This window comes from Symphodus melops, assembly GCF_947650265.1.
Source record: "Symphodus melops genome assembly, chromosome: 23".
Lineage (NCBI taxonomy): Eukaryota > Metazoa > Chordata > Actinopteri > Labriformes > Labridae > Symphodus > Symphodus melops.
Window position 1 is genome coordinate 11228920 of NC_136713.1, and position 25145 is coordinate 11254064.

Below are 25145 nucleotides of genomic sequence, written 5' to 3' on the forward strand. Positions count from 1 at the left end.
AGTATTGTTCCTTTTTTTTTTTCATTTCCATTAAGACGACTTTCATATCTTTTCATGTAATATCTATTTGTAATCCTTTTTTTTATTTTTTTTATTAAACTTATCACAATGTCACCTGAGGGCTCACAAATTTAAGCAAAACCAAATGTGCACATTTTTTTGCAACGACAGTAGGAGACCTCCCTGATTGGGCCCCACCAAACATTTCAAACTCTTCTCAGTGTGCGGGCATTACTGGAAGATGTTTTTTTTTTGTCATTTCAAACAAAACTGAGAGTTCAACACGCCATTAGAAAGGGGATTTTTTTTATTACATTCTTTTTCCCTCTATACATGGATATATGTGTGTTCTAGCTATGTACAATCACATGATGAAATCACACAGTTACATGATGCATTCAAACAATAGACGGGGGGGATACATGGGTAGAATAATAAAATATAGGTTTGGGGATGTCCGCATTAAATCTTTAAGGCGTCGAGAAACTGTCCAAGCGTTTCAGTCACAGGTAGAAACCTGCCATGCACCTTTTTAAACGTTCAGTGAAAACGACTGAATTCACACACGATGAAAAACAGTCGGATGAAGTTCAGATGTTTGCGTGTTGGACGGGGTCATAAAAACGAGAAAAAGCTAAAAGATACTTTCGCTCTAATTGAGGGGCGGGGCCAAAAGCCCCGAGAACTTAACCAATGACGGACGGGGGGGGTTTTGAGCTACTTGTTGGGATTTGAAACCTGTGTCAACCTCTGGATCAAGTTTTCTGATCGTGATTAGAATGATGGGGGGGAAAAAAATCAGTGCAGATCAACAGGGTTAACAATAAGATGTCTTAGACCAGAGTTAATAATCTTATTATTTGATTTCACACAGAGACTGTCTTGTGCACTGAAAGTTGCAGATTTAGTCTAAAAAGATGTTTTCTCTCTCTCTATAAAAAAAAAGGGAATTTATCTGTTGAGTCAAAGTTCTGTATTCTTATGTCCTGGTTTCCTCGAGCTGGAAATGTGTTTGGTTTTGTTAAAAAAAATAACAGGACTGACGAATGCTCTTGCGAGGAGAGCAGTGCCGACAGACGCATACATGACGTACCCCTCACTGTCTGCGACCACGCGCTCCCCGTTAGGAGGAGCCGTCTTGGCTCTGTCTGATGTCCGCTACGCTCTCGGGAACCCTGGCCACGACGCCCTCCATGGATTTGGTCAGACAGATCTGGCAACCCAAACGAGACCTGCGGGGGGGGGGGAAAGATTCAGCCTTTGCTTTTAAACATGAACGGAGATGTCACATGACTGTAATCACAGATCTGGACTCTTCACTCTGGATGATAACTCAAAACAAAAATCTTTGTTGTGTCCAAACTTTTTTTTCTTCCAGGCCAAAATTGTCGTATTAGAATCGCTCGCAGGGCCACAGGGTTTTTTTTTTTAAAGGAACTTTTTGTATTTGGCCCTCTTCAATAATAACATGAATATACAAATAATTTCAGATGAAACTATTGTGTTCAATTTTTTTTTTCTTTGTAGATCAGAATCAAAAGGTTCACAAAGAAAGAAGACAGGGACATCTAAAAAAAAACGTTTCTCTCTCAGAATCAAGCCTTTAACGTGGTTGATTTTATTGTAAAAGTAACATTTTGGAAAATAATCAAAGCTGTAAAAAAAAAAAATAAGAAAAAGAAAATACATATATGTTACTGAACATTTTTAATTCGAGGAATATTGTTCAGCCCTCGCTAACGTAAAAAAAAAAAAAAGGTCCTCTGGCTAAAATCTTCTGATTCTTTGAATGAAGTCGAGGGCCGCAAAAAAAATCCCCTCAAGGGCCTAAAATGGCCCCCGGGTCGCACTTTGGACACCCCTGTGTTAGCGACACTTACGTGTCAGTCAGGCCGTAGGCTAAGTCTAGCATGTCCATCTCCTCATCTGTGACCGGCCCCAGATTTTTGTAGACGTCCTCGTCGAAGATCAGATGGCATGTGGAGCATGCCAGGGTGCCCTCACACGCTCCTGAAGACAGCAACACACACATTTATAAACTATCTGATGGACGAGTACCTGCTGCCGCCGTCTTCTTGTATGACGTGTGTGTGTGTGTGTGTGTGTGTGTGTGTGTGTGTGTATACGTACCGAAGCCGTCAAAGTCGAGGTCTTCATTAATGACGACATCGAGCAGCGAGTCTCCCGGCGAGCCCTTCACTGTGATCTTCTCCCCGTCTCTGTTGATGAAGTGGATCGTCACCTTGTTGTCTGACCTGAGACGCAGACAGAGGAAACATGTGATAGGCCACGCCCACTTTCATCAGTTAATATGACACTTCAGATTTGGACTAACAATTACCCCGAGTGCATGCACACACACTTTGTCTTAAATCTGTGCACACATTTCGGGGGTAGGCTCCACGTTTTTGGCGCCTCCTATGGGTCAGGATCAAAATGCATTTCTAGACACGCCCAGAACGAAAAGTTACGAGTTATTGCTCTGAAAAGCTCCGCCCCTGTCGAGGTTTATCGGTCGATATCTTGAAAACAAAAAAGTCTAAATCGTGGGTGATCCATCATGGAGGACTTTGGCGGTCACACAATGAACTTGACCTGTGTGTCCAGCTTCAGGTATGAGGGGCTTTGTTTCCTTCAGTACAGCGCCACCATCTGGCTGATTGGGTTCATATTTTTAGGAAAGTTAAAAAAGCACCATTTGTGTTTATTGTGAGAGTTTTGATCGTGTGTTATTCCTTTTTAAATAACTATATCCACACAACAACAAGAGGTTTAATGGTCATCTGTAACTACAGGCCGGCTCCTGACTGACGCTGCCCTCTAGCGGCCATCACTTATCACTGCACACAGCTCAGCTGACCAAACATGGACAGGGGCCTCAAATATCACAATCAACCACTTGACTCTGATTTTAAACCAGCTTCCTGAAAACTTCATTTGTTTAAAAAAAGAAAAATCTCAGGCGCTGCAACAAGTCATTATTAAAACAATTATTAAAGCACATAAGAAATGAAACGCCCTCTAGTGGTGAAAACGAAAATCGGCTCGTTTAATCTCAACGATCTCGATTTCATGACTGCGTAATCGATGTGTGTCTATGTGTTTGATTGCTCAGCGCTGTTTGGTGTGGGGAATAATGGTTGGTTCTTGTTTGATAGCCAAAGAAAAGTAAAGTTGGACAAATGCAGGAATGTTTGTTTACTGAGTTACAGAAAGGTCAAAGTCAGAGCACAATATGCAGGAAACAAGTGGCGAAGGAAACGACTCCAAATCTTAAATAAATACTGATACCTCGAATCTCAGGGTGAAACATTTGCATTTGAGGTTAAACATACTTTTACATCCACATTAAGATTAAGAATTCTTTAAAATGCACGTTTAAGCCTAAAATGAACACGTTTGTTCATTGTGTGGGAGCGGACAAATCTCGTCTGTCCTCAGTCCGTTTCTTTTCAGGAGCAGGATAAACATTCTTCATGTGATTAGCCACGCTCATAAAGTAACTATTTCACTGCAGGGAGTGTTTGTGTGTACACTGGTCTGATACAACTACACGAGTGTGTGGGAACTGGAGTTGGACTCAAGTCTCCTTTGATGCTCCACACCAGAAACAAAAGGAGGCGTCTTATTCAAACAGGAGGATGTCTGAGATCCAATGAAAACACCAAAATCCACTGATCTCTTAAGGAGTGGATTACTCTGATTTATGCAGACTATAAAACAATGATGCTATCAACAACAACGAACTTCAGAGATAGAAACCTACAGATTCCTCATCTCGATTCATAACAAACTTAATGACCCCTTTGGACCAGTTGGACCCCCTTTGTAATCCGCTTTACAAAACATGTCAATTATAAACCTTTTATCCTACTGACAAAGATGCAGAAATGTGGAGATGTGGACCACCAGGGTGGACTTTTGAAAGTGACAGCTATATGTGAGGGGTCAGGGTCAGACCAGCACATCAAACCTGAGTCACAAGTCTGACAGGTCGTTTGGCCCTGAGGAGCCTAACCTTGATCAAAACTAAAAGGAGCATCCCTTTTATAGCCTTGTGTGGAGTTTTTAGCCCTCTTCGGCCCCCCCCCCCCCCCCCAAGGTTCAGTAATCATTTTTTCCAAGAAGTTCTGATCGTGTTGGGTTCATGAGAAAGTTTTAAACTGTTTTGATAAGCATTACTATCCCTGTGTGATCCCTTTGTTGACTCTAGATAACTTATCTTTACAAAAAAAACGCCAGAGTGTCATTCAGCTCAGTTATTCATTTGGACTTTTTTCTTTTGCATGGTATGGGAGTGAACGATCAGCTGTGTGGGAATGAAAAACGACATTATAACACTTTAACAAAAGGTGTTTTTGATTGTGGTGTGACCAACACATGTGCCTCTCTTTAAGGTGATCCAGATCAGCACAGTGCACATTATGAAAGCTCTTCTTCAGGTGACATTTAAAACTTTACCCCCTACGATAAAGAAATTCTCCTCACCTGAGAGGTTGGGTGCCGGTGGTGAAACTCCTGAGAGCAGTCGAGCAGACACTGGAGGTGACAGCCGCCGTCATCCGGGTCACCTCTCGTAGCCTCACGTGAGCGAGTCCTCTTAAAGCTGCTATCAAAGCCATCTGAAGTATTAAATGTCCAAAACTATCAGAACTGCCGACCAAGCACACACGCTGGGTTACTCAGTCCGCTTCTGTCGAGGTCGCTGAGGGGACTCAAAGATGGTTCTGTCTTAGCCGAGCGAGCTAGTTAGCCTCAGTAGCTTGTTTTTAAGTACAATAAGTCACTCTGTCACTGTCACGTTCATTGCGTAACCCTAAACATACAGTAACTGCAGGATGTCTGAGGTACCAACATATTAACCTCGGAGGCTCTTGATGAAAAGTAGATACTATCGGCTGTAATCACACCGCACAAGTTTACGCAAGAAGACCATTCCGATGTACTTCCTCCAGTTGAAACACACGACATCCGGAAATGACTTCAAAATAAAAGCTCCGGCAAACAAACCCTGTGAAACGCATTCATGTTCGTACACTTTGCGATCAATTTAGTGAGGGTATACAATGGAATGGATGGAGAAATGTACAGTGTTTACAGCAGCAAAGCAGGGTAGCAGAAGAAAATCACACATAATTACATCAAAAAATAGTTCAAGCCAGTTCAAGATGTAAGTCTGTATACAGTCTATGGTATAAACTGCATGAACACGATCATGCACACACAGTGCCTATGAGGATGAACATATTATAGTATAATTTGGCTAACAAAGTATTATTGTGGTATGCCTAGTCGTTAAAACAAAACATGTAGTTTATGAGTAACTTTTATATTAAACACCACATAGAGTTTCAAATAAACTTCAGTTCACCTTTAGAAAACGTTCCTCTGCGAACCTAATGGGGCGGTACTTTTATTTTGAAAGTCCATTCACCACACTTCCCTTACGTGTGCTCTTTACTTGACGCTACCTTGACGTAACCGTGCAACCAGTGAACGAACTGCGTGCCCAGTACACGTGCATGAGGAAGTTTGCCAATCAGAGTTGGTTGAGTTGGTGAGCTCGTTTTGTGTCACAGCGTCGGCCGGCAGATTGAATAACACCACCCCGCCGTGTCACTGCACATTCAAACCTAAACGCACACGTGTTGCTCTCAGTAAAAGGTGAAATCTGAAGGTTTGGTGGAGAAAGCGAGCACGATGTGTGCATTTAGTTCAGAAAATACTTTATTGCAAAGAATTGTTTCACTATCAACTCTACGTACTGCTCCTTTAATGGTCACATCCCTTCACACTTTGCAAAATGAAAAAAAAAAAAAAACCTGTTTTGTCAGGAGAGCAACAAGTTTAACAAACAATAACACATTAAATACATTTGCTCAGGGTTATGCCTCTGGCAGCACATTGTGAACACCTACGTTACTGATTGAGCCAGACGCAGAACGACACTTATGAAGTCGTCCATGAAGAACTGATAGAAGATAGTTTATCTTTAGACTTAAATGTTGATAAAATACCTTTTTAGACCTGAGAAATGCAGATGTTCCAGATCTGCTCGTGTTGCCTTGAAAATGGGAACCACAATTCCTTCATGCAACTTCGTCTTCAAAGCTTTATAAACGCCTAGTTCATCATGTTCACACATGTGATGTCATCTCCACTCTCTGGCAATGTTCAAAAAGTATTGATTGAGCTCCACCGAGTGCCATTCACCTCAAATATACAAAACATGTTGTGTTCGGGGCGTGTGTCATGAAACACTGACCCTCTTTGTGGCGTCTACTTCACGTCAAAGGTCATCACAGTTTGTTCCTTTTTTATCTGCTCTATCTGTGCCGCGTTCGAACCTGCTGGGCTGAGACCTCGAGGCCAAAGGGCATCAAACACTTTGATTCAATCAATCAATAACTTCATTATGACTTTATGAGCGAGGCGTTGAGCATATAAACAAGACACTGCTCGTACACATCGGTTCAGTGTTCATTGCTGCTGTCTCAGGTGAGCAACACAAACTTGACACACCTCCTCAAGACACGTCAGCCGAAGTGCGACCACTCAGACTGCTGTGAACATTTGCTCTGTTTGTTTTAGTGTTGACAGGATGCTCAAGTTCGTGCTGCTCCTCCTGACACTGTCAGGTAAGTTCTCTCTCAGTTCATGTTAAAGAGCGATCACTCTGAAGAAGAAAACACCTTCACTTTTATACCATGAATTATACAGGACGCTTTCATTTTTGCAGATGATGTGACTGTCAGCATTTGTTTGATCCTAAAAACCAGAACGGTTGTTCGATTTCTCTCCTGAAGATAGTAAACACAGACTGCTCAGGAGATTTATCATCCTGCTTTTGTTACATTTGAAAATTGAGCTGATCTAGTGCAAAGAGGACAGCTTGTTATGCGGGATTCTCATCAGAACTTAATTGTTTTATTTTGTTTTCTGGTGATCATAAAGAAATCTCAAAATTTAAATATTAAAAAAAAAAAAAGTTTACATTGCCATAAATGAAGGACTATGGATGTTCGGTTTAATCTTATCCTTGTCTGGCTCAATTGTGAAAGAAAAAAAAAAAAAAAGATGGCAAACATCCATGTAATCAGAGCAATTGATCTCTGCAGAAATTAGACTTTGACATTTGTTCATTTATTACTCACAAGCTTTGGCCTACATATAATTCTGGCACAGTGTTTAATAATTGATCAAGGCAATATTGTTATATTCTCTTAAGAACATTTTATTGAATCCTTCACAGGCCTCCAGGCCGCCCCACTCGCAAACCCTAAAAGTTTGCAGAAGACGGCTTCAACCTACCAGCTGCCTGATGGCTTTGGACAGGGCGTTGAACACTCTGACATCCACAGGCCGATTCCTCACGACTTCCGGCAAGGCACCGAGCCCTCCAGGAGATTCATCGTTAACCTCAACACCGGCCTAGTGCAGGATTACATCAGTGAGATGGAGAGGAGAGCGGGTGAGAATATAAACAAAGCTCATTTGTCTAATTGTTTATAGAAATGAAAGAATCTATTCGAGTATATTCATTAGCCAAAATAATCCATCAATAATAAATATCAGGAGCATTGCAAAGTTTGTATTGTTTCTAATATGCATATTTCTATTTCTAGATGTCATGCTTCCTTCTCAGGGAAAAGGATTTGGAGAGATGAAGCGAAGACACTGGACAGTGGAAGAGGGTGAGCGTTGTAAAACTGTCATCAAACTCACTTCTTTCAAAGAGGACACACGAGCGTCACATGAAACGTTCAATTTCTCTCCTCCCTGCGTGCATGCGAAAGTTAAATAGTGAACTTAATGATCATCTGCTGATTAAAGAATTAAGACTGAAGCAACAGTTTATCAACAATAGCGTGACATAGCAGCTAGCATAGCAATGACTCAGCTTTATTTCATTCAGTACCTTTAGATGTTCCAGCCCAGAAGAACGGTGATGGTTGGGTCCGTGTGGAGGAACCCTCTGATTATCATCTTCCTGATGGTTTCAGACAGGGAACTGAACCCGCTAAGACGATCCCAGATGGGTTTAGACAGGGAACTGAACCCGCTAAGACAATCCCAGTTGGTTCTAGACAGGGAACTGAACCAGTTAAGACAATCCCAGTTGGTTTTAGACAGGGAACTGAACCCATTAAGACAATCCCAGATGGTTTTAGACAGGGAACTGAACCCGCTAAGATGATCCCAGTTGGTTCTAGACAGGGAACTGAACCCGCTAAGATGATCCCAGTTGGTTCTAGACAGGGAACTGAACCCGCTAAGACAATCCCAGTTGGTTTTAGACAGGGAACTGAACCCATTAAGACAATCCCAGTTGGTTTTAGACAGGGAACTGAACCCATTAAGACAATCCCAGATGGTTTTAGACAGGGAACTGAACCCGCTAAGATGATCCCAGTTGGTTCTAGACAGGGAACTGAACCCGCTAAGATGATCCCAGTTGGTTCTAGACAGGGAACTGAACCCATTAAGACAATCCCAGTTGGTTTTAGACAGGGAACTGAACCCATTAAGACAATCCCAGTTGGTTTTAGACAGGAAACTGAACCCGCTAAGATGATCCCAGTTGGTTCTAGACAGGGAACTGAACCCGTTAAGACAATCCCAAATGGGTTTAGACAGGGAACTGAACCCTCCACCTTGAGGCTCCAATCAAAGACTGTGGCATGTAAAGGGGAGGTCATCAATGGAAACTGCTACGAGTTCAACCCCACTCCACTTGCTTTCCAGGACGCACAGGTTAGAAACCACTTTTATTAAAAAAAAAAAAAAAAAAAACATGGACAAGAGCCTTGTGAACGTTCATGTGTTAGCACATATCAGAAATACTGTTTAGTTTCACATCTAAAGCCCTAACCCAATCCTTAAACTCTGACTGCTCCTGGCTTTACACGTGAAATCTTGTTCTTTTTTCACTTGATCTGCAGGACTTATGCAGAGCTCTTGCACCAAATGCTGAGCTTGCGTCTGTGACAAACAGCGATCTGCATTCACGCCTGGTCTCCCTGGTGACCAGAGGTGGTGAGAGTAACCCCATGTTGACCTGGGTGGGAGGCATGGTCAAGGCAAGTTTGAATTTTCATCACTTAGAGCTTTGTGTTTTGTTTTTTCCCCCCATGAAAACACGCGAAACAATCGTAACAAAAAACACTTTTTTCCCACCCGAAAAAAATACAAGTGAACTGACAGTAAACATTTTTAAAGCCATATTGTAATTTCAGAAACACAATGTTTTAGCTGCTTTTGCTTTCACTAACCATGACACCAGCATCAACTCTCTCACAGCGTTAAGGCCAAGGAGAGTGTCATCAGATATGGTATCAACAAGACAGATGGTGTTATTCTTACCTTGGTGGAACATTGACCCCTCAACTTTTCTTTCAACATGTTCCATCTGGTCCTGGACTTCAAAGTACACAAAGTAGAAACAACTCTGAGCCCTCCTTTCAGTGTTATCGTCTAAAGGGGCGCTGAGTTGCTAACATGCGTGTTTTTCTAAAACAAAACAAAAAACTGTAAGTGTGTTGGTTTTGCGCTCCTCAGAATCAGAAGGCATCATGGGTGGACGGGTCGGAGTGGAAGTACAGCGACTGGATGCCGGGTCACCCCAACATTCACACTGAGAAACCCGTTTGTGTGGAGATGTTCCAGATAGGTAAGACGCGAGTTGATCGTCAAAAAGCAAATGTTGAACACTTGAGCTGTGTTGTAGCTTCGACCTTTATGAAACAACTGCACTATTAATTCAAACGTTAATGAGTCACGGCTCAGATAAGTCTCAGGTTGCGTCATGGAAACTTGATAAGATATTAAAATATTAACTTGAACGAGTTTCTTTGCCCTGTGGCACAAAGGGTAGTCCCTTTGGAAATCACCTACACTGCACTTTTCTGAGAATATACCGCCTTTCTGAAACCGTTCCTACCGCTTTTTTGCAGATCAGAGCTGGTGGACTGCGGCCGACTGCGAACTGAAGAGAGCGTCCCTCTGCTCGTTCCCGATCGCTGCATGAAAACCACAAACAAACAGCAGTCATTCAACAAGCTGGTTTGTCTCGTCGACTCGTCTCGATCTTTTCTACAGAACATTTTGGATGACATTGAATGCATCTGGTCTGTTTCCCTTGAATAAACCCTGCATACGACATCTGATTGAGTGACTCTTTCAGTTTTTACACCTACACACACAGTGACTTTAAGTACAGAGTCCATTTATAGTGGGGACATTTAAGTGGGGGACACATCAGGAGACGACCGACTCTACCACTGAGCCACAGCCAAGTAAAGACGGATTCATCAGAAATGCATTTAAATTTAGACAAGACTTTAATGATCATTTTCCACCTGTGTATATAAAGCAGTTTGTACAGATTAGGGAGCCAAGTTAAAACAATTTGTTACAATTTAGTACCTGGAAAGTGCAAAAGTACATTTCAAATACGCTGAAATAAAAATCATGCTGTACATTATATACTGTATTCATAAATAATCACAGATATACACACATCCATTTGGTGACAGTCAGAGAGAAAGCTGCTAAGACACAAAATAGTACTTTGCTTTTCAGTCCGATAAGTCTGGCTTCCTCTTGGTGGAGGGGTTTTAACGTCTGGAATGCTGCTTTGTTTTGATTGGACGAGAAGGTCAGGGTACGGCGTCGGCGATGAGAGGAGCCTTGATCTGTGTCGATCGCACACTGGGATAATAAAAGGCACTCCGTTTGTCGTGGCTGCGGAACAACTCAAACAGTCTTTATGTCAGAAGAACAAATGAGGGCGAACGAAAGGAAGAAAAAAAAAAAAAAACTGCATCCAAAGAGCTTTTTACAGAAATCTCTTGACGGACAGATATTGGCCTTTTGCACTCGTCCCTACTGTGACATTTAAATAATTATATCATGTAAAAAAGAAAAATCTGTGTCCAATGCCAAGTTCACAGAGTGAGAAACTTTTAAAGAAATAAAGAATTTGGCTATAAAAAAATAAACATGTCTCATCGGCACGTCCTCACACACAATCTCACACACACACACACAGGTACGGTGCAAAACGATCTAACAATCACACAGTCTGATCCACAGGAGCTTCATACTGCGGCTCATTTGTGTTAGTCGGATATCATAGAATTCATAATCAAAGAGACAGACTCCTTTTTTTTTTTATTTTTCGAGTGACTTACACGAGGCATGCCGACATTCTCGATGCCTAATAAATCTCTAAAAATCAGTTGCTTCAGGATGAGCAGGAATGACGATGAGATGTTGAACACACAACACGCGGTGAGCGTTTGAGGCAACGAGGAGAGCCAACTGTGTTTTTTTTTTGTTTTTTTTTAAACGTGGGAGTGGGAGTGAGGGAGGGAGCAGGAAGACGAGAGATAAAGAGGCATGGCTTACAGGGGAGGAAAAGACCGGAAGAAAGCAACGACAGCGACGGAGCTGTATTGCTGTGAACACTGACATCTCATTAAGCCCTTGAGGATTTCTTCCTTCTCCTCCGTTTACAGGTGTGTGAACAGTGTGAAGAGCTCCATACGAGTCTGTGATCTAAAAAAAAAACTGCTACCGTTACATATAAATAAACGTCTCTTTTCAAGTAACTTAAAAAACATTTGACTTCTTCTCTTCACTGCTGTTTTGGAAGCTTTTTCAGTTTGAGAATGTAGTGTTGTTTGTCTTTTCTTTAGAAGTCAGGCAGATGATACAGAGGCTGTCTTCAAAACAAGACAGCTGTGTCCACAGTTCAAGTGTATATATAAAAAAAAAAAAATCACTGCTACCTAATCTCAAAAATGGACCACAAATGCAACGTGTGCAAACAGATTCCAAGTTAAATCGACACATGCACAAATCTGTTGAGAAAAGACAAAGAAATTAACGATAAAAAAAAGAAAAATAATAATATTACTAATCCCTCACGCACATTTATACATTTAGAAAACGCACAGGAAAGGCAGAGAGTTTGGTTTTTGTGAGTGATGGAGCGGTCGTACTGCATAAGGCTGCTGTGAGGCGACCACGAGGGGTTTGGCCTCCGGAGCTCAGGCCCGCCTGTCTGCGTCAAATGCAAACTAAGAGGGGGCAAAAAAAAAAAAAAGGCCACTTTTTTTTTAGGTCAGAGAATGATACTGCACTGCAAACACACACACACACATACATACACACACACACACACAGACAATGAGTAACGTTATCTGATGGATCCTGTCAGATTAAACTGATCAGGTTGGAGAGAACAGAGGAAACATTAGATGTCGTGTAGGTGGTCACTCGATGTCGCATCCGGATTTGAGCGGCAGCGTCCAGCGCTGGTTGGTCGATCCGGATCACATGAGCACGGAGAGAAAAACACAGCAGACACGTGTGGACATGCAGATGTTGCACACGCGCCTCGGAGACAGACTGACGGGTATGAAGGCAAACAGGACGACAGGAATGTGGGATGTGCGTGGAGAGGGGAGGGGGGAGGGGGGAGGGGTTGCAGGGCGCAGGGGCGTGGTCGCTTTAAGACGCGCTTTAGGTGTTGTAGGCCGTCTCCCCCGTGGAGATCTGGGTCAGTCCCTTCCTGGAGCCCCACAGCTTCCTCGTGATCTGGCCCGAACGCATCTGGGAAGAGTGGAGGAAGGAGGAAGGAAGGAAGGAAGGAAAGGGAGGAAAGAAAAGCGTGAAGTGAAAGAAAACGGAGGGGGGAGAAAAAGAAAAAAAGGAAAAAAAAAGGAGGAGGGATATGATTCATGAGCGATCGATTAGATCATTTGAGCTTGATTTACTCGTGAAATGTTGAAGCATTCGAGGGGAAATCAAAGGAAACAAAATCAAGCTCGATTCATTCCGTCTGATGAAAAGTGCGGCGATTCAAAACTCATCTACGCTCATTTATTTTTTTTACTTACATTATAAAAACACTGAAGGGTATCTCGGCGCTACGTTATTAGTTAGCATTATTCGACTGCAGCTACGTTGTTAGTATGGCTTGAGTTGAAGCGTTAATAGTTTTCACAGCAGGTTTGTTCTGGAGGACACTCGGACACTTTGGGTGAACAGCCGGGGACGGAATCTCTCCCCGGGTCGACGGCCAAATCGAGTGAAAATGTTGAACAGATGCCAAAGTCTTGGGATCGTACGGAATGAGGTAAAGCAGGATGAGTTCACATCACAGTTGTCTGCTGACGGAATGTGTGCGTATCAGGTGTGACCGTCCCTGAGAAGGATTCAAGAAAGATCCGAGTGTGGCGGGTTTATCTGTGTACGGCGGTGTGGAGGGGTTAGGAGAGAGGGGGGGCGGGGCTGCTTTTAGGGTTTGAGGGTGCTAGAGGATGTCGGGGCGAAGACCAGCTGGTCGCGCTGGTGCAGCAGGCGAGTGGGCGAGCGAGCTCGGAGCGGGGCCAGCAGAGGGGAGGCCATGAGCGGCGATCCCTCCAGGCTCTGCGCGATGTAGTTCCTCAGCGAGTTCTTTACCTCCGCCGGCTTGCCCACTCCCACGATGATCAGCTTGCCGTCCTCCAGGCCCACCAGGACTTGGCTCTGCTCTTTGGTGACGGAGACGCAACGCACGGGCACGCGCATGGCCATGGGTTCCGTACTCAGAGAGAGACTACAAAGAGAGAGAGAGAGAGAAATGACATCTTTATGCTAACAGAAAAAAAACAGTTCAAATATTTCACACCAAATTGACTTCCTGAACTTGAGGGGGGGGGGGGCGTTACCTGTAGAGGTCTCGGATGGACAGGTATCCCTGCTCGCTGCCGATGACGACATACTCCCCTGACACGCACATGTCAGTCACCTGCTCCTTCAGCGGCTCGCTGCAGAGGTGCTTCCCGTTCACAGAATAAAGATGGAGGGCGTTTTTATCCTAGGAAGAAGAAAAGTAAAACGAGCTGTTTCAGTTCAGTCAGGTTTTTTTTTTTTGTCCTATAATATTACGTTTGAATATATATTTTTTTTAAAGAATGAAACAAATGAAAGGGTGTGACCCTCTGTGTTAGCCCCGCCCCTTTCTATGTTCAAAAATGTCTGAATCAAACAATCAAATAATGTTAGCTAGCCAATCACAGCCACTCTCTGCAAGCTTCTATGACTCTCTCTTCGCCTTTTCTGCCCCTTCAAGTCCGACGTAACAATCGTAAATTTCTCGTTTCAAAGATCCAGATTCCTCTAAAGGAATTAAAAAAACAAACAAACAAACAACCTTGAGTGTTGCTTTGCCCTCGACGCAGGTGTGGACCAGCAGGTGGCCCTCCCACGACACGGCGAGGTGGAGGATGGAGAGCGGCAGGGAGCTGTCGCAGGGAGGCCGCAGGCAACGCATGTACTGACCCCGACGCACCGTGTGGATGATCACCGTCCCGTCCTGCAAAACACACACACACACACACACTTCTTTAAAATCAGCTTTTACACATGTTTTTGGTTTTAGAGAAAAGTTGTGTTCAGCTGAGAGAAAAGTCTCACAAAATGACACAAAACGAACTTTGCTGTAGCTTAAGGTGCGTAATTCTTCTTACTGCTCATTTGTGGTGTTTAAAATTACAACACGTTTAAACCCCTGTAAATCTCTTTACATTCAAACAGCCGTACTTACACACACACACACACATTCAGGACACTTTGTTCGAGTCTTAACTTGTTTGTTTTTTTCCAGTTCGCAAACAAAGCGTGTGATTGAATAGTTATGAGGACGCACAAGGTTGCGCCATTTTTTCCCTCCCTCGTCGGAGCTCTTACCCGCGATCCGGACACGGCCATGTCCAGCTCGGTGCTGATACTGACGCTGAGCACCTCGTCCGTGTGTCCGTACAACACCTGAACCGGTTTGGGGTGGAGACCCACGGGAGCCCCTCCCTGAGGAACAGAGGACACAAAGCGAGCAGAGTGACGAGCTGTGGAAACGGAAGATTCCTTCCATTAAAAAAAGACTCGCTGGTGCTGACCTGCTGCAGGACCTGCCACACCATGCAGGTCGTGTCTCTGGAGCCGGAGATCAGGTGGATGCCACAGTGGTCTGTGGACAAGCAGGTCACGATGTCTGGAAAAAAATAAGACATATCACTTGGTGTTTAAAAGACGAGAGTAAACGTATATGACGAGATGACGCACGACAAGATAATCTCCTCTTCTTATAATCCCAAACTAAGTCTCGATGTGTCATCGATGATCGCGTCACTTTTTTCTTTCTTTCTTGGAGTTAAGAGTGAGTAAGACGCCCTCGATCGTAATTGTATATATGAGACATGTTAAACAATCTAAACTGCTGTTGTGTGTGTGTGTGTGTGTGTGTGTGTGTGTGTGTGTGTGTGTGTGTGTGCGTGCGCTGTCTGTATGTTTTTTATCCATCTTTCATCGTGAATTTTTGAGGTCTAAAAAAAACTGCATCTTCTTCCCGCCGTGTTCGTTTCCTCTAAAGTGGTGAGAAACTTTCAGTAAGATTTCCCGTTTTGAGAGTCAGGACTCAGACGTGTGGTCAAGGTCGTACGAGGCCGCGCGTTGGATGTGACACGAGTCAAAAACGCTCTTTTCTCCCACGACGTCGAGGCGAGCGCGCCGGTCTTTACCCATGTGTCGGATGTGCTGTCCCACGGTCTTGCCCTTAACCAGCGAGGTGACCCGCAGGCTGTTGTCCCAGTGACCACCGCTGAAAAGCAACTTCCCGTCGTGGGAGACGACAAACAGCCCCGCTGTGACCTCCATGCCGGGAGCGAAGGGCCCGGAGAGGAAGCGCTGGGTCCTGAGTGATGGAGAAGAGGAAGTCAATAAAAACGGCGTTCGGAGTTTACAACCATCTCGCTCTGCATCGGACGGCGTGCTGCGGGAGTTCTTACTTGCTGTTGGACACAGTGGGATCCTTAATGAAGGTGAAGTAGTTGGAGATGTTCTTGTTGTAAGGCAGCCACCCGTGGGTCCCGACCAGGCAGTTTTTACTCACAGTAACCTGAACACAACACAATTTCTTCAATTTTTTTTTTACAATTTCCACATCTTAGAAAAAGTCCAAAAACTGAATTAAAGTGTGAAGGTATTGATTGAGTTATTAAGAGGTCACCATGGTGTCTGGGCTCCCCTGGGTGATGAAGGAATGGGACTGATTCTTTGGCACCACGGCCTTAATAAGCGGCACGTTGTCACTGATGCCCTACAGCACAGAGATACGACAGACAATAATCATCATCATCAAACAGAGTCAGTTCAGTTTGTTTTAAAGAGCAGGTGAGAGATCAAACCTCCACGAAGAAGGACTTGAGGTCGCTGAGGTGTTCGAACATGCTGAGGGGACACGAGTCCAGCTGAGCCTTCCTCTTCTCCACTTCCTCCTGAGGCAGACGCACAGGGTGGGGCTCCTGAACACACACACACACACACACACCTGAGTGTAATCTATCAACAGAAACTCAACCGTGGTGCCTTCAGTTTCAGCTGCGGGCGTTTACCTTGAGTAACTGGCAGGGGGTTTGTCCAAAGTTGCTGATCATTCCTTCCACGGCCTTCCGCTCCTTCTCGTCAGTGATGGCGTCCAAGTCCACGGCCCCTGCGGCGCACAGAGGAAGAGAAGTTTTGTCGGGCCCGCTTCCTCCCGTGCCATGTCAGGCGTCAGGTGGTGACGTGCGGTTCAGTGTCTCACCTTCGTACGTGCAGTAGTAAAAGACGTTGAGAGCCTCCACAGCTGCAGGGCCCCTCTGCTTGTAACCGAAGATCAGATCGATCCACTCGTGGAGGTGCGCTGACACGTGCTCCGACTCCTGATCGACGTAGAAATAAACACAAACGAAACCTTATTGCTTGTACGAATACCAATATAATATTTATGAATACCATTATTATGTCTATTAATCAAAATTGGTAATTTATTGATAATGTTATTATTATCTACTGTTGTCTCTATTAATATATAATACAAAATTTCTAATGATAACAGTGTTAGTATACTATACTTTTTTTTATCATATATTCTATTATTAAATAATACAAAATATCTACTGATAACAGTAATATTAAATAAATATATTTTTTAATATATATATATATTTTTAAACTATCGTTATTTTATTATTACTAGATTTTTTTATATATAGTATTTATTTATTATTATCATATATTTATTTATTTTTATCTATTTAATTTAATTTTTTCTTCTCTCCCTCTCGTTCTACGGACACACAAAATGTAAAAAACACATTGTCAGTAGTTCCTTCTTGTTTCCGTTTTGTCTCGTTTATACTGTCTTTAATGTTAACATATTTTTCACATCCTCACATTTATCTCTCACTTGGAGTGTCTTGCATCACTAATCTTTTTTTACCTTTTCTACCCCCCCTCTGGACACGCCCCTCTCCCTTAAAGTCAAAGTCATTCTCAATCTGCATCTCACCAGGGCTTTGCGGTGCTTGTAGATGAAGTCCTCGGGGGATTTGGCCCATTTCGGCAGAACAACGTTATCAACCCTTTCCTTGGAGATCTGCAGGCGACCCAGATCGAAGCCTGGTGACAGAACGGCGTAGAAAAGGAAGGTTAAGATACATAGAGCAAAAAGAGAAACAGTGAAAGCAGGGCTGAGAATACTTTCGTGTAAAAAAAATGAAATAAAAAATACTTGTAGAGGATGCTCACCATTTTGGTTCTCAAGGAATTCGGGGAAGTAGAAGAACTCCGGGATGAGCTCCTTGACGTCGTTGGGGTTGTCCATGAGGGTCTGCCAGGTCGCAGGGATGGAGTGGAACTGGCGGTCAGCACAGTCGAACCTGAGCAGAGGCAGAAAGGTTTCAGTGTTAAAGACTGGAAAAACAACGGCAGCAGGGGGAATCCAAATGAACAAAGGGCTTGATGCAGTACCGTCCACTCTGCAGCTGGATGTGCAGGGAGGTGAAGGGCTCCACTCTGATTAAGTAGTGCATCACACCAGCGGCGTTCGAGTAGTGTGTGCCGTAGTGAAATCTATCGATGGTGCCTGTCGGGTCCTCAAAACTTTCATACCTGTTGGGTGCAAAAAGAGCAAATTCTGTTGAATCATTTATGATCTTTAAGAGTTTTGATTGAGGTTTTTTATTTGTACGTACTTCTCTCGAACCGCTTTGGCGTTACGTTCGTTGAGAACTGCCACTGGTTTGGACAGATCCCTGAATACCCGAGGATCGGACAGATCCAGCTCCTCTGAGGTGTAATCAGCAAGGATCCAGGGAAACTACACACACACACACACACACACACACACACACAATTTAGTTAAATTCTTAAAAGAAATCGACAAAACAAAGTTGTTCAGCAGGATGTTGAAGGTCGGGGTTGGATATCTTTTGCAGCATTCAACTTTTGGAATATTTGTTCAAACGGTCTGTGCTCAAAAAACCCCCCCAAAAAACCTCAGAAAAAACAGCCGTCATCTTCAGCTGCTGTCGTTTTTGTACAAACTCTGACCTGTCACTGTTGTGAGATGCGGATAAAACGTACCAATCAAAAGCCTCCCCGGCTACCTTTGAATACTCTGCACTTGCTGTGCATGCAGCAGTCTGCAGCTCAGCTCAGAGAATTGGCAACCCTGCCGTTTAAAAGAGGAGCATACCACAGGGTACTGAGCCAGGTTGTTGTACGTTCTGCCTGCGATGGTGTTGAGCTGCATCAGGTAGTCGAAGTTGGAGATCTCCCTGTTCACCCATTTCTGTGGCGGAGGAAGAAAAAAAAAACTGAGTTTACATTTCTTCTTTCCATAACTTCAAACTGTACATGATTTAAAAGGATGGTGAAGTATGAACATATGTTAAAGGTCATAATATGCAAAAATGTTACACTTTGACATGTTTTTCTAAAATCAAAAACATAAAAAAAAGCAATTAATCTGTCTCCCAACACTCCCCAAATTATGATCCTTTTGCATTTTGTCTGCTCCACTTTTCACAAAATTTGGAGATGATTCCTTAGTGACATCACAAAGGGCAGTAGCCCCTCCCACAGCTAGGTGTTTATTCTGCCATGTGAGTCTGCCTTCTCGCCATGAACAGTAAGGCACGGAGTGAGAAAGGCAGAGCCACCCGAGCCCTTCCAGAGAGGGGGCGTGGTCAGACACAGCTCATTTACATATTTAAAGCTACAGACACAGAAACAGCCTGTTCTGAGCAGGGCGGAAATAATAATCGCTGGCGCTCTTGGATGCGTTTAAAGTGGTTTAAAATGAGGAGCTGGAAGAAAATCCTTTCCAATCAAATCCACAGAAAGATGTCTAACTATACAACGTGGATGGGACTTCTTTGTCGTTTCTGGTCCTGACCTGCGTGAGTCCAGAAGCTTTGAGGAGCTCCTGCGGTGATCTGGTTCCATAAAGGCTCAGGGAGCGCAGCATCAGCATGCGGCTGTACACCTTGTTCCTCGTCTCCTTCTTGAAGTTGAGGAAGTAATTGGTCTGGTCGATGAGGAAGATCTCCAGGGCCGAGCGGCGGAGGTTGTACCTCCGCAGGTGGACCTCCCGGATCTGAGACAGCGGCCATTTGAAGTCGTGGCCCACTCCTTCAGGAGAAGTACACAGATGATGTAAGAGAACAGTTTTTTGTTTTGTCTTGTCATCTTCCTCTCTCGCGCCTGCCTCACCTTCCTCCTTCTCCTGGCTGCTGTCGTAGAAGTAGATGTGTTGGGTGGTGAGCTCCAGGCGGCCTGGAACCACGTCGACGACAGTCACCAGCTCGCAGTCCTCCCACAGCACCAGCTTCTCCTTCTGGCCCGCCTCCTCCGCTTCAACTCTGCGCGACATCGACAAAGAAACAGCAGGCTTTAAAATCGGAACCTTTCACGCCTCTGACGTGACCGTGTTTTAATGTGGCGGCTGGACGCGGTGACTGACTGGTTGCTGGCGGCAGCAGGGTCGTCCTCCGGCAGCTCGAGGATGTCATCCTCCAGGTCGCTGACTTTGACTTGTTTGACCGCCTCCAGCAGCAGCGACTCGGGGTTGACTCGCTGCTGATGAACGCCTGAGCAAAGCGAGGAAGACGGGAGGGGATTTAAAAGTCAGGTGAGGTTAATATCAAACGGCAGATATGTAACATGCACATCTATCTTTAATCCTTTTACTTTGTGTGTGTCATTAAATCCTGCTTGACTGAACATGAGGCAACTTCACCTGATATTAGCCTGTGAATAAACTAAGCTGAGACTCCAAACTTAAATGGATTTTTTTCTAACTCTTTGTTTTCATTCTGACTCACGCCAGGTGGTTTTCATTATTTCCTGCAACCCCCCCTGCTGGCTTCCCGTTATTAAAAAACATAAATTTAGATCATGAGGGTGAACGCACTGCATGACGCCAGACCGGTAGGAGCATGAGAGATCTAATCTGGGAAGAACTGAAAGTGCGAGGTCGCTGCTTGTAACAGTTAAAATGGTTTCTTATGATGAAGAAGATGCAACGTTGGGACGTGTCGTTTAAAAATGAACCAAAATCCAGCTGTGGGAGATCGCCCTTTATTGAAACAATGGCCGACGTTTGATTTCTGTGCACGTCATTTAACTGCGTCTGGACTTTTTCTGTCCTCCTGTTATTCTTCGTCGATCTTTTGTTGACACTTCTCGCACAAGGGAGACTTTTTAAAAAATGTTTTAATGTCGAGTGAATGGAGTCGGATATCAGGGAGAGAGGCAGCAGGAAACTACATGCGGAAAAGGAAGGCCACAGGTGGGATTCAAACCCGCGTCAGCTGCTCGGAAGAACAAACATGGGACGCGATCTAACCACGAGGCCATCTGCGCCGTGACTTTATAAGGAGAAACAAAGAAACAAGCACAGCCCATCATGCTCCTCATACAGGAAATGGAAGAGTTTTCAATGGCAGCTCTTTGTAATCTGTTTAATAAGGAATCATCCCATCTTTTCACTGAGGACGAGCAGCCACTTTGTCACACAGAGGAAAACTCCAGATTTAGCTGCTGATGCTAAAAGTCATGAAGATGCAACAAACGCCTTTAAAAAAAGAAAAAAGGTGAAGCCGTCTCACCGAGGTTGTCTCGCAGAGCGCTGGCCTCGCGGTGCAGGTCGTAGTTGTAATTTCGGACCAGTTTCAGCCTCATGCGGGAGAAGTTTTCCGCACTTGACACCCTCCAGTGCATCTCATCCTGCTGCCTGGAAGACGTGAGAGCAAATATAATATATATATTTTTTTCATGCTGACAGGTTTGTAGCATTTAGCAGAGAAGTTTGTTGCGGTACCTCTCGGCCCACGGCCCCCTCTCACACACCAGACCTCTGCGCGCTGCCTTCCACTGCCTCAGGGTGGCACTGTTCTGGCTGTGCTGCTGCTTCAACATGCTGTTGTAGCGCAGGTTTTCCTGGCGTCCTCGGCGCGAGAAAGGCTCCACAAACTGCTCCTGAAAGAAGAGCGCGGGTTTGAGTCCAACTTTTTTTCTTCTTCTTTAAACCGGAGATCTGAAGCGTTGCGGTGGCGATCCGGCTTACCTGGAAGCGGATCTTGCTCTCTCCTCTCTCCCTCTCTCTCTTGTGCAGGCTGACCATGAACGCCTCGTAGCACTCCTTCCAGTAGAGAGCCATGGTCTCATGACCCTGGCTGAACGTTTCAATTTCATACTGCTTCATGTACGGAATGATCTGAAGGCACAGAAAGCAAACGTTCCTCTTACATTTCAAACACTAGCGCTACAAAGTGCAAGGCGGAGGTGGATGACGTACATATTTGTCGAGGTAGACGCGCCACTCAGGTGAGTCGCAGTATATCCGGAAGTCCTCGAAGAAGGACGGGCTTCCGTTGGTGTCCGGGAGCTGCGGGAGGTGCAGCTCCATGTAGAGGAGGCGGTGCACTTTGGAGAGCAGCGTTCGCAGAAGAGGAACCAGGAAGGAGTACGTCTCCTCGCTCTGCTCCTGGATGGAGCGCCGCAGGATGCTCTCCACCTTGCCGAGCAGGTAGCAGGCCTCGTCCTGGCTCGACACCTCCTTGGTCTGCAGGATGCCGTTGAGTTTGGCGGTGGCCATGGCGCAAACCTGGGGCAAAGAGAAAAATGAATGGACGCGTTTGCCTTTTCGACAAGTTAAAAGCAGATCAGGACGGAGAGCTCACCTCGGGGTCCTCCTGCGCCATGAAGCCAAGCAGCAGCCTGAGTCCCACTTGGGAGAGCTGGAACCACTGGGTGCCAGATGTGTACCACACCATGAGGCTGTCCATCAGCGTCACCGTCTCCTCCAGCACCTTCTCCGTCCACAGAGCCGGGTTGATGAGGCCCTCCGCCTGCAGGAAGTCCTGCACCATGTGAAGCAGCCGCACGGCGTTCTCCGTGTGCTGAGGCAGCGTGGCGGCCGAAGCCTCGCGGTTATCGCTCACCGCCCACTCCAGCATGCGCTCCATTAAGCTGAAATGAGAAAAGGAAGCGGTTGGGCTCAGTCGGCTGTGGGACTCGTCTTGATTTTTTTCAGACGGCGTCCAGTTTGCTGGCCGACCTGAGTTTGATTTGGTCGACGGGGAGCAGCAGCTCGTTGGCGGTTCCGAGCTTGGTGAGAGCCGAGAAGACCTGGCCGCGCTCCAGCCACGCCGCGTCATCCGAACCTTCCACTCCTCGCCACATCACACAGAGGACTATCTCCAGCAGCATGTTGCACAGTTCCTCCTCTGCCCTCTAGGGGGAGACATCACACCAAAGAAACAGACAAAAAGAGACTTATTTAAGATGCTCTCGTGTTTGACTGCAGGTGTCGACATGCAGGGAATAAATTCAACGACACAACCCGTCTGATAATCTTCCTTAAATCAGAATTTGATGCATTATGATTCCTACTTAAAGCCTTGTGACAGCCACCAAAAAGCTGAGTCGCTAAGTGGGACTTTTTTTTAATTTTTTTTTAAATGAAACATTTGACAGCCTGCGAAACTGACACCAAATTGCAGCAAATGAAAAACATGAATGCTGCATTTTGGCATTTTTTATTTTTTGTTCTTCAGTGTATCCGATGTCTCTCCGACCCTTCGACCATCTCACCTCGACGTTGTTGAACGACTCCCCCAGCGAGATGTTGTCACTGAACAAGAAGCTGTCTTCGGTCAGAGAGGACGATGCGTCTCGGTCCCCGGAGCCTCCTGGGAAGGGCTTGGAGGTCTCGAGTGGCGATGGCGTGCTGGGCATGCTGCCGGGCGTTTGGCTGCCGCTCTCTGCCCCCTCGTAGGCCTGCAGGTGGGACAGATCCAGCACCAGGCCCCCGGACTTCCCCACCACCCAGGGTTTGACGTGGAGCTGCGGCTCCGTGGAGGCGGAGGAGGACGGCGTGTCCAGCAGCGAGATGACGTCGCCGTTCTCCATGCTGTCCACGGAGCGGGTGTCGCCTATGCTGAGTCGGTCGTCCTCCAGCCGGTCGTGGCGCCCGGCGCTGCCGGCCCGCCCCCTCCTATCCAGCGGCAGCTCCAGGCGGTTGCCGCCGCTCGAGCGGTTCAGGTCCAGGCTGCAGGCGCTGACGGTGTCAGCGCTCCGTAGCGGTAAAGAGCCTTCGCCTCGCAGGTAGAGACGCATCAGAGTGTCCTGCCAACACCGCTGCTTGGAAATCTGGACGGCAGCGTCCTGCTGGGACTGCAGCAGCTGGTACACCTGCAGAGACAGGAAGGAAGACGAGGAACGCTTAACCACAGCGGATAGAAAAACAAGATGTTGCACGTTGGTTTTCGTTTTTCACCACGCAGAGAAAAAAAAACAAAACAAAAAAAACAACGGAATCAAATCCTGTGGATTTTAAATTGAGGGAATCCCTGGAAACAGTGCACGCTTATAATCAGCAAAACTATTATCCTGCTCCTTGGTATCAGACTCACTGGTTATTTTTCATTCAGCAGACGAGCTGTTGTTTATGGATGCAAACAGAAACACGTCCTGCTGTTCTTTCGCTAAGGAGCTTCTCATTGTTTGTTTTATTCATCGCATTACTTACAGGAAGTCAGGTCGCACCGAATACACTGGCAACGCATGTTCAAAAAGGTCACCCCTTCATACTCGAGAGTGCAGGAGCTCGGGATGGAACCTTCCGGGAGAGATATGAGCGACTCACAGACACCCTACTGTGTGTGTGTGTGTGTGTGTGTGTGTGTGCGTGAGTAAATAATGGATGAAGGGAATCCGGCGTGAAGGGAGGGAGAGGCTACAGAAGGTAGAAAGCCGATCAATCGCTGGAACGTTCTCTCGTTTCCTGCGTCGGCTGCTGATCAATGCGCGTAATGAAAAGCGTCGAGGTGTCTCCCCTCACCCTCTTGCAGACGATGAGGCGTACGCTCGCTCCGGCTCGGTGCGTGAGCTGGACCAGAGACATCAGGTCTTTGTAGTTCACCACGTGATCTGATGATGAAAAACACACACATTGATTGGTGTTCAATCCAACATATTCCAGCCTTCAGTTGAGATGTGATTTAATGTCTCTATGAGGTGATTCATGGAGCTGAATTAAAGGAAGTCCACACAGCTCCTCTGTGCCGGATCGCTCCTTGAGGACTCATCGGATTGATTTCATTAACTCAAAGTACTGGATGTGATTGTACCGGCATAATGAACCTGTTACAAAAAAGAAAATCAAAGCAGCTAAAAAAAAAAAAAAAAAAAAAGATTGATTAATTGATTACCAGTCCTTCAATGCAAGGAGCTGCGGTAAAAAGAAGAGAAGGAAAAAGGGGAAATCCGACCTGTGTGGAGGACCTGGTTGAGGAGGCAGCGGGTCAGAGTGGGAGTGATGTGGAGTTCGGAGAAGAGCAGCGACAGGCCGGCGTAACCCACCTCCCTCAGGCGCAAACGCTGCTTGTTCCTCTCGTAGACGCGGTCGCAGCGCAACATGCGCTCGAACAACTGAGGGGGCAGAAAAAGAGAAAAAAGAAGAAATCTGAAAAACTGCAGATTGCAAATGATGTGTCTTAATCCTGAACTTTGCAGATGTTTTAACCTGTTTGTGTGTTTTTGTTTTTTTTGGGGGGGGGGGGGGGGGGGGGATTTACCGACCTTGAAGACGAGCTCTCGGAGTCGATCCGAGTGCTTGTTGTTGAGCAGGAGGGCGTAACAGGAGTCGGCGGCGGCTGGCTCAAAGAGGAGCAGGAAGATCTGGTCGCGGGCCGGGCTGCTCTGGAGGAGGCTGAGCAGCAGCTCCAGCAATCCACACAACTGCAACACACACATACACACAAAATCAC

General features: G+C 45.6%; 3 protein-coding genes across 3 annotated transcripts in view; 1 reads left to right on the forward strand and 2 right to left on the reverse strand.

Annotated features, from left to right (window-relative positions):
• Window positions 1-289: 289 nt before the first annotated feature.
• Window positions 290-4986, reverse strand: LOC306818659 (adrenodoxin-like). Its single transcript, XM_079336346.1, has 4 exons — window positions 4489-4986; window positions 2131-2255; window positions 1881-2010; window positions 290-1232 (listed from the first exon to the last, which is right to left on the reverse strand). The coding sequence occupies exons 1-4, from the start codon at window positions 4620-4622 to the stop codon at window positions 1124-1126; spliced, it is 498 nt and encodes a 165-aa protein (XP_079192472.1). The 5' UTR covers window positions 4623-4986; the 3' UTR covers window positions 290-1123.
• A 1467-nt stretch (window positions 4987-6453) lies between these two features.
• Window positions 6454-10161, forward strand: LOC306818656 (uncharacterized protein). Its single transcript, XM_079336343.1, has 8 exons — window positions 6454-6498; window positions 6592-6638; window positions 7253-7471; window positions 7626-7694; window positions 7916-8754; window positions 8943-9080; window positions 9559-9670; window positions 9954-10161. The coding sequence occupies exons 2-8, from the start codon at window positions 6602-6604 to the stop codon at window positions 10025-10027; spliced, it is 1488 nt and encodes a 495-aa protein (XP_079192469.1). The 5' UTR covers window positions 6454-6498; window positions 6592-6601; the 3' UTR covers window positions 10028-10161.
• Window positions 10162-10321: 160 nt separating this feature from the next.
• The window catches only part of nbeal1 (neurobeachin-like 1), a 37274-nt gene continuing 22450 nt past the window's right edge, over window positions 10322-25145 (reverse strand). The window contains exons 25-54 of the mRNA XM_079336347.1: window positions 24958-25116; window positions 24648-24807; window positions 24218-24306; window positions 22969-23568; window positions 22433-22608; window positions 22056-22344; window positions 21671-21979; window positions 21440-21589; window positions 21194-21351; window positions 20982-21106; window positions 19835-19961; window positions 19576-19733; window positions 19268-19503; window positions 18566-18661; window positions 18063-18187; window positions 17839-17979; window positions 17617-17747; window positions 17378-17487; window positions 16631-16748; window positions 16440-16537; window positions 16233-16349; window positions 16055-16144; window positions 15834-15943; window positions 15567-15739; window positions 14946-15040; window positions 14740-14856; window positions 14204-14365; window positions 13719-13867; window positions 13471-13606; window positions 10322-12618 (exon numbers count right to left, since the gene is read on the reverse strand). Coding sequence (XP_079192473.1) covers window positions 12529-12618; window positions 13471-13606; window positions 13719-13867; window positions 14204-14365; window positions 14740-14856; window positions 14946-15040; window positions 15567-15739; window positions 15834-15943; window positions 16055-16144; window positions 16233-16349; window positions 16440-16537; window positions 16631-16748; window positions 17378-17487; window positions 17617-17747; window positions 17839-17979; window positions 18063-18187; window positions 18566-18661; window positions 19268-19503; window positions 19576-19733; window positions 19835-19961; window positions 20982-21106; window positions 21194-21351; window positions 21440-21589; window positions 21671-21979; window positions 22056-22344; window positions 22433-22608; window positions 22969-23568; window positions 24218-24306; window positions 24648-24807; window positions 24958-25116 — 4794 coding nt within the window. The 3' untranslated portion in view covers window positions 10322-12528. The remainder of the gene's footprint in view (window positions 12619-13470; window positions 13607-13718; window positions 13868-14203; window positions 14366-14739; window positions 14857-14945; window positions 15041-15566; window positions 15740-15833; window positions 15944-16054; window positions 16145-16232; window positions 16350-16439; window positions 16538-16630; window positions 16749-17377; window positions 17488-17616; window positions 17748-17838; window positions 17980-18062; window positions 18188-18565; window positions 18662-19267; window positions 19504-19575; window positions 19734-19834; window positions 19962-20981; window positions 21107-21193; window positions 21352-21439; window positions 21590-21670; window positions 21980-22055; window positions 22345-22432; window positions 22609-22968; window positions 23569-24217; window positions 24307-24647; window positions 24808-24957; window positions 25117-25145) is intronic.